Below are 14,447 nucleotides of genomic sequence, written 5' to 3'. Positions count from 1 at the left end.
ACTGTTTTAGGGGGACACATTTCCAAGATGGCGTCCATTTAATTCGTACCCTAAAACAGCCCCAAAATGCAATGCAATACCAACTCAACCCAGTTTTTTTCTTTAACCTCGGAATGGCTGATAGGCCAAGCTCTTGCCCATCATCATACAAATTCGTACAAAATGTGCAAACTTTGGGCTTTAATTTCACGTTTCGTATTTGCCGACTGATTTATTTCAAACTCTTCACTTTTACTAATTTTAACCTGCTTTTTCGAATCATAATATTTTGTTGGATTCGAATTGTATTATTCAAAATATAATATTGACTTTTGTTAAAATTAATCAGAAAACTAACGCAGATAGATATCGACGTTTCGATGACATCCTGTCATCATTATCAAGAAACTAACTGAAAAAATATTTACATTAAGTAAGACTTACTTAGTCGTAATATATTCTCACCTTCATGTCCATCAAAAGGTTCTTCTTCCTGTGATCTGGTTTGAGATGTCAAGAAACAAAATGGCGGAATGATTCTGCATGGAATTTCAAATTCCCGTCCCACAATCCTATGCGGGGGAAAAGCTAGGCTCCAGTCGTTTTCGAACTTCTAGAAGTGTATTCATTAAGACCCTATCAACACTGATGCGTTTTCGTACATTTTGGCTTTGCGTTCACGCTAATTGAAAAGTCTCTCCAATTACAAAGTGGAGACGTTTGAAAATGGAGGCCTAACGTTTTAGGATTCTAGGGGTAAAATTCTGTCCCTTCTTTCTTTCTATTTTTTTCTGGTAGCAAGAAACGAGTGACAGAATTTACCCCTGGGTTCCCGAGGATGGCAAAAACATAGGTTTTTGAAAAAGCTGACGTCATTTACACCTGCACGTCTGTTTCGTCGCATGCGCAGATGATGATATGGCGTATCTGTACTTTTTTATATTTTTAGTGTGGACGGGGCCAAACGCATCCCACATGGAAGGGATTGATCATGACATCTTAGTCCTCATTGATACTATCGATATATCAGGTCTGCTGTTCATAGCAAGGGGTTAATCATCTACGGTCTAGGGGCTGACTAACCTCTCCCTTAGGCTTCGGCTGAGCTTCCTGATCAGTCTATAAATCCTCCCGGGATAGCGGTGCCGGGGTCGAAATCTCCGGCGTAGCCGTAAGTCCATACGACGGTTCAGCACTCGATGTCTGGAAGTATGGTCCTGGTTAATTTCATTTAATCTTTAAATCAAAATGAACTTTAAATAAATCATTTTGGAAAGAACAAGAGGAATAATAAGTGCGCATGCGCACGAAAGATGGCTTCTACCTCCAGCATATATGTCAAAATTGAAGTCCTGCAAAAAATAGAGCCTAAAATTTGGAAAGAAAGATTTTACTGTCTACATTTTGAAATTTAGGTTGGTAAAAAAATCCTGACATCTTGTCAATACTGCGTTGGTGCATGTGGATAATATATGAGACACGTCCCGCTGCCATGGTTACAGTCCCTACATGCAAGAGAATTTTAAGAAATTGATACCCTTTTCCTTTTTTGTTCAATATCAAAAGCAAAAAGAAAATGTTCCAAAAAATCGAACAAACTCAAAATGATGTCAAGTGGTACCAACAGCCAAATAGTACTTCCGAGGTATGTTTCGCTTTTCACACACAGAGGTTCCTAAATCACTGAGCATTATGCATGAAGTCTCACGTTGAAACCTCTGTGCATGACAAAGTTCATGTAAGTCACTGACTGACTTTAGCTGTCGATCAGCTTTGACAATAGTGTCTCAAAAATGTCTTTATCGTCTGCTATTCTAAAAAGTATTTCTTCGATTGGTTTCTCTGCTACGCTCTGTACAGCTAAAAGACTCAACAAAAGTTTCCCGAATCTTGCTGGATGGTTCGGGTGCGTCGAGGTTACGTGACTTGACAGTAAAAGCTGAATCTCGTCTTGAATCTTGTCAACTGTTTCAGCGTCTTTCAGGCCTTTAGTTTCTAAAGCAAAAAAAAAAAAAAGGTCGAACTCTATTTTACTCCAAAGTTCAAAGGACTAGACAAAAAAAAAAAAAAATGGGAAAAACAAATTTACTTTAAAAATTCAATGTTATTAGCCTTTGCGAGGTTGGTAAACAACTGGGTCGTATTGGTATTACAGTGCATTGTGGGACTGTTTGAGGAGACATATTTCGAAGATGGCGTCTATTTTGTCCCCTAAAACCGCCCCACAACAAACTGCAATGCCAACTTGACCCAGTTTTTTCTGAACCCCGGAATAATATAGGTACTCAGTGGAAAGATGTCGAGATGGATTGAAATTAAAATGAATATGTTTTGGAACACTTCGGAAAGTCCTGAGAATTTACTCGAGGCCAACGCAATCTTCTTCACCACGAGCATTCCAAAATGTCAAGACAAAACAAAAAATTCGTGTTTTTGGTTACATGCACATTATTAATACCTGGTTTGAAGATAAGGATAGCCTTTAGACAAGCAAGCTCAGTAAGATCGCCGCGAAAAGATCTAAGATGTGTTAATAATTCCTGAACTGTTTTGATTTCTGTGGAGTTTGGTCTCCTAGTGACGTCATTGGCTACGCTAAGACTTCCGGTTTCAAGAGGTAGAGCCCAGTACGCAGCGTCCAACAGAAAGAGCTTCTTCCAGCTTTCCTCGAGTAGGATAATCTGGTCTCGAAAAGGAATTCGCGTGAAACAAGGCAGATTGCGCGCGAAACGTATGGACGCAGTCATCAATCTCATGGCGGCATCTTGGATGTTTTCACTCGAGTTAAAATGAACTGCTTCAACGGCTTTAAGAAGCTCGTGTATGGAGCACATCTGACTAGGTGTCTTGGTCTGCTGATTGGCAGTGCCGTTCAGAAATACTTGGTTTTGGTTCTGCGCATGCGTAGTTGTGATGACTCGACTCCTTAACGACGATAACGATGATGCAATATTCTCTAGCTGAGACTCCCGGGAGGTCGAGGACGTATTCACCAGTAACGTTCTTCTCATATTATGCGGGTCAACTGATGAAGGAGGAGTGTGGCAGTGCGAGTTGGCTAACTGTTGCAGCGATGCCGCTGTTTCCATTGCTGAACTGGTTCTCGATATCTTATTGGTCGGATCTAAGTCACGTGATTCGACGGGATGAGCCTGGATCTCGGGGTTCTCGATTGTTTCGGATTTGATGACGGTGTTTGTGTTCAGCGGTGTGTTGAGGGCTGATAGTGGTTTGTGAACGGCTACACTCTCAACCGTGGTACCTTGACGAGGAGGGGAAAAAGTATATTATTTTAGAAGCCAGTAGATTCTAGTATAGACCGGAAGAAAGACAGACAGACAGACCGAAAGACAGACAGACCGAAAGACAGACAGACCGAAAGACAGACAGACCGAAAGACAGACAGACCGAAAGACAGACAGACCGAAAGACAGGAAGACAGTCCGATACATACAGATAGACTGAAAGTACTCTTAAGGATATCTAAAGCTAAAGCCACAAGGGCTAGATAGAAGTCTAGCCAAGTGTCTGAGTTCACGAAGGATTATCCGGATCTCAGCTCAAATAGACTCCGCACAAACGAACTTGGACAAATGCACTTGTTCGTAAAAACATGACCCTCCCACGACAATAATCACTGTCCCTCCCCTCCCCTACTATACTACTCACTTTGATTCTCAGGAGTTTCATTGGTTAGCCTAGTGTAGTGCTCTTTATCATCCGTATTCATCGACGAGTTGGAAAAGGTTTCACTGAATGAACCTGTAGCAGTAAGCAGCCTCGACCGCCTAAAAACACCTAGGATAGTGATTAATTACACAATTAGATATTTTTTTCCTGTATGAAAATTATGTACTTATTGGCTGAGTGGGAGGGCCGTACGGGAAAATATTTGGCTCGAGGTGATGCCGTATAAAAGCTAAAAAAGAGAAAGCGCGCGGATTCGAGCGCCATTTTCCCGAATGTTTTTCAAAGAGCGCGCGCCCGGGCAGATACGGGTCATATGATAAATCAAGAGAATATGAAGTAATACTTAATATTCTCTTGGATAAATACTTAATATTCTCTTGGATAAATGTATTTCTGAAAATTAAAGCAAATTTTTAAACGACTATGAAAACCTCATTCAAGCATGCACTGCCGTGACACTGCCGACACCAACGGCATTGTCATTTCCTGATTAATGATCTCGCGCGCTGTAATTGGTTTAAAGGGTGTCGTCAATTCTGTACCGTGACAATAGGGCGGACGTCATGTCTTTTGTCCCTTTATTTTCACATCTCTTCATCTTTTCATTTCCCTCTCATTTCTTTCCCCATCCAATCCTTACCTTCCATACTCATCCCGACCCCCAAACACTTGTGCAGTCGGCAAGACTTGCATTCATTTCGACTGTTCTTGTCAACGTCACATTTGCCATCGCTTTTGCATACCCAGGGTTCGGAACGGCGGGAGGTTCGTTTGAAGAAACCGCTGCAGCCGTCACAGGAATAGACGCCGTAGTGTTTACCAGTGGACTGATCACCACATACTTTACACTCTGTAAGATAAGAAGGAAAAGAAAGTGAAAGGGAGGGAATGGGGATAGAAGAAAGGAAGAATAGGAAAGGGAATGACAAAAGAAGGAGACGAAATTAAACAAAAAGGATAGGAAAAGTAAAAAGGAAAGGAAAGGAAAGAAAAGAAAAGGAAAGAAAAGTTAGAAAGAAAAAGGAAAAGAAAAGTAACGAGGAAAGAAAGGAAAGGTCGAGGGGAGGGATGACCAAAGCTTTCATTTTGAACGAAAAGTCCTAGAAAGGGCGCATCGACCAGAAGACTACAGCACTGTGTCCTCTCAGTGAAACACGAAACGGTAGGAGATCACTTTATATCAACTTAAAGTAAAAATGCCCTTAACCACGTTAACCACGCCGTCAAGACATCAGCAAGAGGTCGAAGACTGAGCAATCGAGATATTATGGACACTATCAACATAAATTGACTCCGATGTTTATCAAATTTGAAAGCGCAATTATGATTGATGTTAGCCACTGGATCTATCTTAGACAATGATATATTCTAGAATATATTTTGAACGACATTTTTCGGTGTGTTAATAAATTAGTTTATCTTCTTCAGACGACATTGGTTGGATTGAAACTAATGGAGATTGCTACTGGGAATATGACCCCGTTTAGAATATGCCATCATAGAGTAAAAAACAAACTTGAGGTTATTAGGAATAAAAGGAAAATAAACTAATTTTTTGTTTGTTTTCGAAGTGGTAAAACTTTGTTGTTATGCGCGTGAGGAAGTCAGGGAGATCGATTCATGATTCAAATTATATTTTGAAGTTTTCATGAATTGAAATTTAAAAAAAAGAATGAAATGGTGGAAAAGTATTCTCCTATTTTTAAATCTAATTATATCTTTTTTATTATTATTGGATGCATACGTTTCAGCTTTTAGATGAATTTTGACATGCAAGTCACTGTTTTGTTGTCATTTCTCGCATAATTACTAGAATAGAATATTTTATATCATCGGCTTGTGTTGAGCTGCCATTCCCAAACATTTATCCAAAATTGACTTCTAAATTTAAACGCCATTTCCTCATCCAAAACTAGCATTCAAGTACATAAAACTTCTGAATTGTGAGTCTTTTTGAACTGTAAAAATCACGAAGTGTCAAAGACTAAAACGAAACGATGTTTTCAGCTGTACAGCTGTTGAAGGTTTGACAAACGACTTATTCTCTTTTCAACTTATGCAAATTTCCAGCCATAGTTAATTCTAGGTGGCTGTTTTTGTAATAAACTCCTTGGACTACAAACATTAACCTCTAAGACAAAACTATCGACCTTATTTGAGTTATCAGACGTGTAGAACACAGGGTTTCCTGTTCAGTCTGATCCAGTTTGAGATAGAATTACCTCAAGACTGCGATGTCGAAACACACAAGACTTGTCTTGTCTTGCGTGTGGCTAACATTTCATTTAGGGGGAAACTAAGCTCGGGTTTTTACGTGAAATTTAAGAAAAATAAAAGCAAATTTTCCTCATCGCAAAAACCAAGGACCAATTGTTTTTTTAAAGTTCATATTTTTTGTGCTGCAATCTTGAATTAACTTTCAATGACCTATCTTCCATACGGTCATGTCGCTGACTTTGAGTCTATTCAACCTTCACAAGTCGCCAAAATCGCCTCGCTTTCTCGACTGAATATTCAATCCTTTTATCGGCTATCCTACTAACCTCGTCCATCTAAAGTCCTTTTACGCTTCTGGGAAATCATTGCCTTTTCATCTGCAGCAGGGATAGCAGGATCCATTTTTCTGGGCGCTTGTAAAGTGTAATGTTTCGAAACCGCAATGCAACTGCCGCCGATATGTTGGACGACAGACTGACTATTGATAGAAGAAGTCGGCGACGATGTGACATGCCTAAGTGACCGCGTGGTGGAAGCGTTGCGTGACATATATTACGATGTTTGTTACAGATGTCAACATCTGGGTTAATAATGACAACTTTTGTTTCAGAAGACAGATTCGAGGATTATATCTGTCAGTGTCGAAAAAGGCTTAAAATTTGAAACCGAAATAATAACAAATGCGTGACATTTTTGTTTCGTATGTAATTTAACCCTGTCGGTACTCAAGCACGAAATGTTTCCATTCATGTCTGACTCTCTTTGTGTCAGAGGCAAAAGACGGCGGTTTTGATGTGGTTGTTTTCTACATGTATGATACTTTCATTTTGCCCCAATTAAATTATTTTCTGCCGTAACGAATGCCTCGAATGCCTTAAAAAAGAACGGCTAAGTTAGGGGAATAACATATGTGTTATAATCCACATTCTGAAAAATATGGTCACATGGAAGAGAAGACATTTTCAAAACAATGAAATAACGGTCTCGTAACTTGGCGGGTACGGCTGAGAGCTGAAGCGATTTACAAGCTAGTTATCATAATACACACTCAAATAGTCAAAAACTCGTACTTAAATTAAGGACTTAACAGGTTTAGCATTTATACAAGCCAAGCCACTTCAACTCCAAGTGACTTGATATTTTGGCGCGTATTGCACTTTTCGTTAATGAGGACTAGTCGGCCATTTCTTTATACATTTGTCGTCAAAATATAATGTGTTCCAACTGCGCATGGGTGGTAAAAATGGCGGGAAGCGGGCGGGAAAATCGCAAAACTCCGCTCCTAATTTAAAAAATGACATTATTACGCGGTTGGCTAAAAATAAAAACTGTACAACACCAAGTGAAATTTACTTTTGTTATTCGCAATGAGTAAAAAGAAAGAATGTAATATTTAACAAAGAAATATAGTTGACAAATGATAGAAAATGGAATCAACTGATTACAGTCAAACCATCTCAAGCGTGAACACGTAGAGGTCATTAATGACTTTATTTTTGGATTCTTGATTTCATTATTCGATTCGAAGATTCATTAATGAAAACCAATCTTCAATATTCAAAAAATAATAATTTGAAAATTCGACTAACTTGGCTTGTAGGCTCTTATTTATAGCGCAAACAGAAGATAAGTCATTATTATTATTACATATTCCTTGCACAAAAAATTGTTTTTGCATTTCAGTTGCATATATGCTTGGCTTTTGTATATGCCAGGCTTTGAAGATTGGTTTTCAATAATGAATGTTCGAATAGAATAATGAATGTTCGAATAGAATAATGAATGTTCGAATAGAATAATGAAATCAAGAATCCAAAAATAAAGTCATTAATGATCTCTCCGTGTTCATGCTTGAGGTAGTTTGACTGTAAAACAACAACATATTTTCGCTTCCCTTTTGTTCAAGGAGGCTTTTATCGAGCTAATTTTCTGTTGATGGGGAATGAATCACTGCAACAGAATTAGCGCGTTTTGTTATTGCAAATGCAATAAACATGATTACGGAGGCCAAGATGAAGACGCCACTAGTGGAAGACAGATACACTGTTATTTCACAAGCCATTTGCAAGCTCTGGTAAAACTACAGAGAGAGAAAGAGGCGAAATTAATTGTCAGATATGTGTATATGAGTTAGCTGCTCCTAGTGATGGGTTCTTGATATGGAAACATGATGGCTTACAGGCCCATGCAGCATGGGAGATGGATGCTCCTAGTGATGGATTCTTGATCTGGGAATATGGGTTCATAGACCTATTATAGGAGACGAATGCTCCTAGTAATGGGCTCCAGATATGGGAATATGCTGGCTCACAGACCCGGCGTGGGAGATGGATGCCTCTTAGTAATGACCTTCTTATCTGGGAATATGCTTGCTCACAGACTCAGTATGGGAGATGGATGCTCCTAGTAATGAGGTCCAGATCTGGGAATATGCTTGCTCACAGACCCAGTATGAGAGATAGTGATGCTCCTAGTGATGAGTTACTCGTGTTTCTAGTATTTGGGTTTTATTAAGAAGTTACCTTTTCAATTTCACCTTGCTCAACTGTCCAGCTCTTCTCAGTCCAGTACATAGGTATGTACTTAAATCCGCCTGGCCATGAAGGATTTGTGTACCCAATGTTTATCTTCCTGGTGCGTTTATCAAAAGAATCTAGGATATTCGTTTTAGTCAAAGCGACACTAACTTGTGATCGTATTTTGGCTGCAACGATTTGGCCTGTCAGGGGATCGAAGCCAACCTGACATAAATGAACGAAAAGTCAATAACATATAAGGAAAGGGGGAAGGTGCTAGTAACAACAGGCTGTCTGTATTAAGCAGGTTCATATAAGAGTAGAAGCATATCACTGGGACAAAACAAGTGTCCGTAATAACAGTCGTATTAAGCAGGTTCATATAAGAGTACATGCATATCACTACATGGGACAAAACAAGTGTATGTAATAACAGGGTGGCCGTATTAAGCAGGTTCGTGTGAGAGTAGATGCATATCACTGGGACAAAACAAGTGTCCATAAAAACAAGGTGTCCGTATCCATGTTTCACTTACATGACAACGAGAGCTCTCGATATCAGGATCCGAGATGTTGTGCCTTCTTCTAAAATTCCTTCGAGAGTCAACGAAGTAAGGTAGACTAGTGACACTTGCAAAACCATTTATCAAGGTCACATCTTTGACTCTCGCATGGTCACCAAGAATAGTCCCATTGAAGGTAACATTAGCTAGGTCAGTCTTGTCGAGGTTGAACGTCATACTTGGAACTGAATTACCGGAATTGACGCTCATGCCAGCAAAATACAGATCGTTGACTTGGTATAATTCTGGAAGGAACAGTTTTAAGGTTTTTTGGTTTGTTTGGATGAAGTCGTTCTGGCAAAGAGATATTTTGGCAGCTGGTGGAAGCTGTTTGTCGTAGCTTTTTATTGTTTTAAATGGAGTTTCAACACCCGCCCGAAAGACTCCAGTATGGCCACGGTACTCTAGGATGTTAAAAACGAGAAAATAACTTTGAGACCAATTTATTCATCACTGTCTCATCCTCATCCTCATCGTCACCATCAGCATCATCCTCACCATCATCATCTTCTTCTTCACCATCAACATTGTCACAATCATCACCATTATCATCATCATCAGCATCATCCTCACCATCATCATCATCTTCTTCACCATCAACATTGTCACAATCATCACCATTATCATCATAATCACATCATCATTACCGTCACATCACTGTCATCATCATCATACTCACTATCATTATCATTATCACCTTAACCATCATCAAGACCATCAAGCGCCATCATCATCATATCAATATCATCACATCACATCACCATCACCATCACCACCACCACCACCATCACCATCACCACCACCACCACCACCACCATCACCATCACCACCACCACCATCACCATCACCATCACCACCACCATCACCATCACCATCACCATCACCATCACCATCACCATCACCATCACTATCGTTTGATTACGAATGACGAAATATAAAATGCACCTGCATGCCGAGTACTCTCTCATAAAGCACGCACCTCATCCAATCAAAAAGCGAAATTTCTAACAGCTATTATTTTGTATAGACAAAATTTCAGACTCACCAGCCCAGGTAAATGACTTGTCTTTGCTGGTTGAGCAAGTGTAAAAGGATTTCGTTTCTCCTCTTTCCCGGGTAGCATTTACGTCAACGTCATGAACCAAATACCCCAAGACAGCTATTCCATCGGGGGAATTAGGAAAGATAGGATAGTAAGGGTCAGTATAGCCAAGGGCGAGTTCTTTCTGGCTTCGTTTGGTGAAAACAAAGCTCTTTTCTACGGCGTCGGACATGACCAAAGGCAGGACAGATTCCCCAAAGAAGAAAGAGAGGACATCAATACCATTTGAATCGAGGGGAAAACACTGGGTCTTGCTCGGGCATAAAACATTCGCCATTAGCGAAAAGAGTTCTTTAATATCACTGTCTATTGTTTGGACATCCTCTGGCGAGACGTTGCCTCCTTGTTTTAGTAAGAATAGTCTTGTGTAGTGATACATGTAGATTGAAATTCCACATTTAGAAGTTCTAAAGTTATTATAGCAAATAAAGAAGTTATTACCGTCAGCCCAAGAGAAGAATTGCGGGTCTATGAACGCTTCGTATAAACCTCGCATTTCGGTCTCGTTGTAGTCTCTGCCTCTTTGGATCACAGTGCCTTGAAGTTTCGGGTCTATTGCTATGTTCTTCACGATGTATTGTCCAACCTCATACGAATATAAAGGATGGGTTGAAGGCATGGGAGAGGGCTGAAAGCGACCTATCTGGGCGTAAGTAGCATTGCGTCCTGTCTTCTTGTCCATCTCTAAAAGAAATCGCTGGAGAACTCCTGGGAGGAAAAATGATGCTATTCTTGTGTCCCATTGCATGGTGAGTAACAGTTCGAAAAATTTTTTGTTCACAACTGTCAACTAAAAATGAATTAATAAATAAAATAAATGAGTAAATAATTTAACATTGCATAGGATGGAATTGCTACGAGGAAGTAGGGTGGTAAGCAAAGGGGTGGGGAAAGACGTTCTCTTATGGGAGAGGGGTGGGGAAAGACTGTTCTTTTGTGGGGAGGGGTTAAAGGGGTGAAGACATTCTGCTTTTATTTATTGATACCTTGTCATCCTCGTTGCACATAGGACATCTCCGTTTTGTAGCGTCCTTGTCAAATTCTTGTCGTATGAATTCTTTGTACGTAACGCGGCCTTGCTTGTCAAACACAACATCGATTTTCTTGACGGTGGTTTTGTAAACGTACGGTCCCCTTTCAGCTACCTGGAAAGACGATAAAAAAATGAATGATTAAAAGGGATGGACGGATGGCATAGGTGATTTGGATGGATGGATGGATGGATGGATGGATGGATGGATGGATGGATGGATGGATGGATGGATGGATGGATGAAAGATTTGAATGGATGGGATGAATGGATGGATGGATGATGCATGGATGCCGGATGAATGGATGAATGGGATGGGATGGATAAGTTATTCAAATCGTCTATATACAGCGTTACTTGTAATGGTTTTCTAGCCACCGCTTGTAACCTTTTTTTTTCATTTTTTTTTTTTCATTACCTTTGGGATTTTCCTATTATACAACATGTCATCTCCGTTCAAGACCTCCCAGAAGTAAAGCAGTGTTTCGTAAGGAGGAGGGTTGGCCTAGAAGAACAAAAGAAAACATCAATGAAAAAGTAACGCGAGAATCAAGGGTAGAGTTATTGCACTCACCCCCTTTCATCTCTGCAATCTTAGGTTCGATTCCTGGACTCGATTCCTGGACACCACATGTCAGTAGAGTTTGTTAGGGTATCTTCCTTGATTTGAAGGTTTTTTTCCGGATTATCCAGTTTTCCTCCCACCGCAGATTTAACACGCTAAAATTAATTTCGACTTATGGGTTAGCCATGCACCGACTTTGATCCGGATCCGCCAAGGGGTCGTTTCAGGGTTCGATCTGTGAGTTAGTCGTGCCCTGACTTAGATCAGCCCAGAGGTTGTTTCAGGGTTCAAATTGTGAGTTAGTCGTGCCCTGACTTAGATCAGCCTAGAGGTTGTTTCAAGGTTTGAAACAATTTGAAGATCTTTTTGAAGGATAAAGCGATGGTATATAAAGGGCATATTACTGAGAAAGATCTTTCTGTGCGCCGCTACGCCCCGGCTATGGACAGGAGTGAAACAAAAATAGCCCCTGCTCATAGTGTAACACACAAGGGGAAATCAATACAACGAACAATTTTCTTCAACTTACCCATTTGCTGTAATCGGGATGGTCTTTACTGTCGATACAGTAGCGATCCTGTAGGCCTTTTTCAACGCTGCTTGTGATACCCAATCCGATGACGACTCCAACGATTACAAGACACAAACCAATGATTAGAAAAAACGAAGCAATCAAAAAATATAACCCGTAAATTTTGCAACGCATGTCGGCCTAGCCTCGAACTAGCCACCTTAATTTTCACGTATTCTTTACTCCAGAACTCAGTGAAGACTACGGTTAATCTTGCTGTACTGACTGACACCAGCAAATGGCTTTGTGGCAGCGTTTGTACAGTTCTTTTAAGCTGTTCATTCTCTTGTTTTGAAAAAGATGTCCGCTTCCTTTTATTTTTGAACAATACTCAAATTTATAAAATATAAAAGTTTGAAAATATATTTTGTTTTAATTTCCTCAGTTAATGACAAGTAACACCCTTCGTTACTGTTGCTATGACAACACCAAACTACACGAATTTGAATAGAATGAAAAACATTATTTATCTTGCATCGTTTTCACTGCAAGCTGCTAGTCTTCATCAGGCGATGGTGTATGTAACTGAATTTCATATAACCATCCAGTCTACACCATTGCCTGATGAAGACTATAGCGGCTTGTAGTCGAAGCTACAAATGACCCTCAATCGTGAGAGACAAATGAATAGGTATCATTAAAGGGCCCGCAGTGTTATACTGGCGGAAGCCGTGTGCAGTTCCCCTGTAATTCATTTTATTTAGTTTTCGTTTTCATCTATTTCATCAGTTACATTCCAACTAATTTCTCTCCTTTGCACAAAAGGGCGGAGTTAATTTAAAAAAAGAAAAAGAATTTCACAGGCCTTTAAATGTTTTACTCTTTAAATTAACATTTGAAATTTTCGCCAGTTTATAATTAATCAATTTTGAGTTAACCCTTCATAGGATTTCAGTAGAGTTAATTCAGTGAATTTTGTGAATAGTCAGGGAATAGAATCTCATTCGACGTGAGAGAAAACAATAACGAGAAATGAAATGAAAATGGTGGGAAGAAAAAGTGAGAATAAACCTGCTCCTTCTTAATTTCATTGTAAAATATATTATTGAAAAAATGTTTTCTCCGAAGTGGTTGTTCACCGCAGAAAGTTTTTCGATCGAATGTCAGTTAACTGTAACAATTTTACGAGCGCTGGCCATAGTATTAATTTATTATCAGTTAAATGTTAACTAGTAATTTTAGGTTATTTGTCAGTAAACTACTATTTTTTGGCCAATTGTCAGTTAAGGAGGCTCGCAACAGTTTTTCTTGATCGCGCGCGCTCTATAAATGTTAATATTCAAACTGAAAAAAATCAAAAACTGAACGGTGAAATTTCTTCAAATTTTGCATATGGCTTTAGTTTATGTTTTCGAAAACTTAAGGAAAATTTTTAAAAATTCTGTAAGAGGGAACTACTCCAAACAAATTTTATTGATTTTTATTGATTTGTCAAAAAGATTACGATACAAAGTTTAAATATTCCGGTTTTAAAAAAATTTCACCATTTGGTTCATGAGTTATGATTTTTGAAATAAGCATTTTTGATGGCATACCAAGGGTTCTGATGTTGTCATAGCAACGTCTTACGTCATTTTTTCATGTTCATTGTGATCTTTGGTTTATAGTCTTTGGCTTTCCGGGTTTACTTGCAGTCATATTATAACCACATTTACTTTTTTTAGTTCATGTGAAGGCACAAAACACTTTCCAGCCTCCTTAACTACTAACCCACTGGCACCCTCATATGGGCGGAAAAACTTGAACAACAAACTTGTAAAGCAAGTTGATGCTGGGTGCGTGGAAAACAAGCCTAGACGTAGTAAACTTAGAATTATAATTTATTTTCATAATAACTGAGAAACGAAAAGTCCCAAAAAAGAAAAAAAAAAAAAAAAAAAACGATTTTGATGTCGTCCGACATTGACAACACAACACAACACTGTTCTCTTCAAGAAAATTTGGTCCAGAAAAAGAAACACACAAAAAAGCAATTCTCGATCCTGTGCGCGCATTTCCGTGCAGGTTTTAGATACAACGAAATGATCTTTTCTTTGTTTATTAATTTGTTATTCATTTTATAAATGACTCTTTATATTTGACTGAGCTATGTTTAGTTGCTCAACGCTTTTGCACTAATGTGGGACACTTTTTCACTCACACACACACAAACTACCGCTACTTTCAATGTTTTTGATGAACAAAACGCTCAACTCGTGTTGATTTTTACCACGG

At 39.2% G+C, this 14,447-nt stretch overlaps 2 protein-coding genes across 5 annotated transcripts; both read right to left on the bottom strand.

Moving 5' to 3' along the window:
• Positions 1-1,353: 1,353 nt before the first annotated feature.
• Positions 1,354-7,315, bottom strand: LOC116302852 (photoreceptor-specific nuclear receptor). The gene is made up of 5 exons (XM_031712277.2): positions 6,213-7,315; positions 4,310-4,519; positions 3,649-3,777; positions 2,438-3,241; positions 1,354-1,974 (listed from the first exon to the last, which is right to left on the bottom strand). The coding sequence occupies exons 1-5, from the start codon at positions 6,433-6,435 to the stop codon at positions 1,736-1,738; spliced, it is 1,605 nt and encodes a 534-aa protein (XP_031568137.1). The 5' UTR covers positions 6,436-7,315; the 3' UTR covers positions 1,354-1,735.
• Positions 7,316-7,474: 159 nt separating this feature from the next.
• On the bottom strand, positions 7,475-13,632 carry LOC116302569 (uncharacterized). Of its 4 annotated transcripts, none has more exons than XM_031711938.2 (7): positions 12,192-13,632; positions 11,516-11,602; positions 11,054-11,212; positions 10,011-10,857; positions 8,939-9,369; positions 8,409-8,627; positions 7,475-7,966 (listed from the first exon to the last, which is right to left on the bottom strand). In XM_031711938.2, exons 1-7 carry the CDS (start codon positions 12,366-12,368, stop codon positions 7,808-7,810), a joined length of 2,079 nt encoding a protein of 692 aa, XP_031567798.2. In that variant the 5' UTR covers positions 12,369-13,632; the 3' UTR covers positions 7,475-7,807. The 4 variants fall into 4 exon arrangements, with proteins under 4 accessions (XP_031567798.2, XP_031567870.2, XP_031567947.2 ...); XM_031712010.2 differs by having other exon boundaries at positions 8,939-9,210; XM_031712087.2 differs by having other exon boundaries at positions 11,516-11,817; positions 12,192-12,310.
• Positions 13,633-14,447: the final 815 nt, after the last annotated feature.

Source organism: Actinia tenebrosa, unplaced genomic scaffold (assembly GCF_029948245.1).
Source record: "Actinia tenebrosa isolate PJP-AT-01 unplaced genomic scaffold, QUT_ActTen_1.0 PGA_scaffold8__29_contigs__length_14323225, whole genome shotgun sequence".
Taxonomy (NCBI): domain Eukaryota; kingdom Metazoa; phylum Cnidaria; class Anthozoa; order Actiniaria; family Actiniidae; genus Actinia; species Actinia tenebrosa.
Note: the sequence above shows the minus strand (reverse complement) of the source record. Positions and strands in the feature narration are given on the sequence as shown.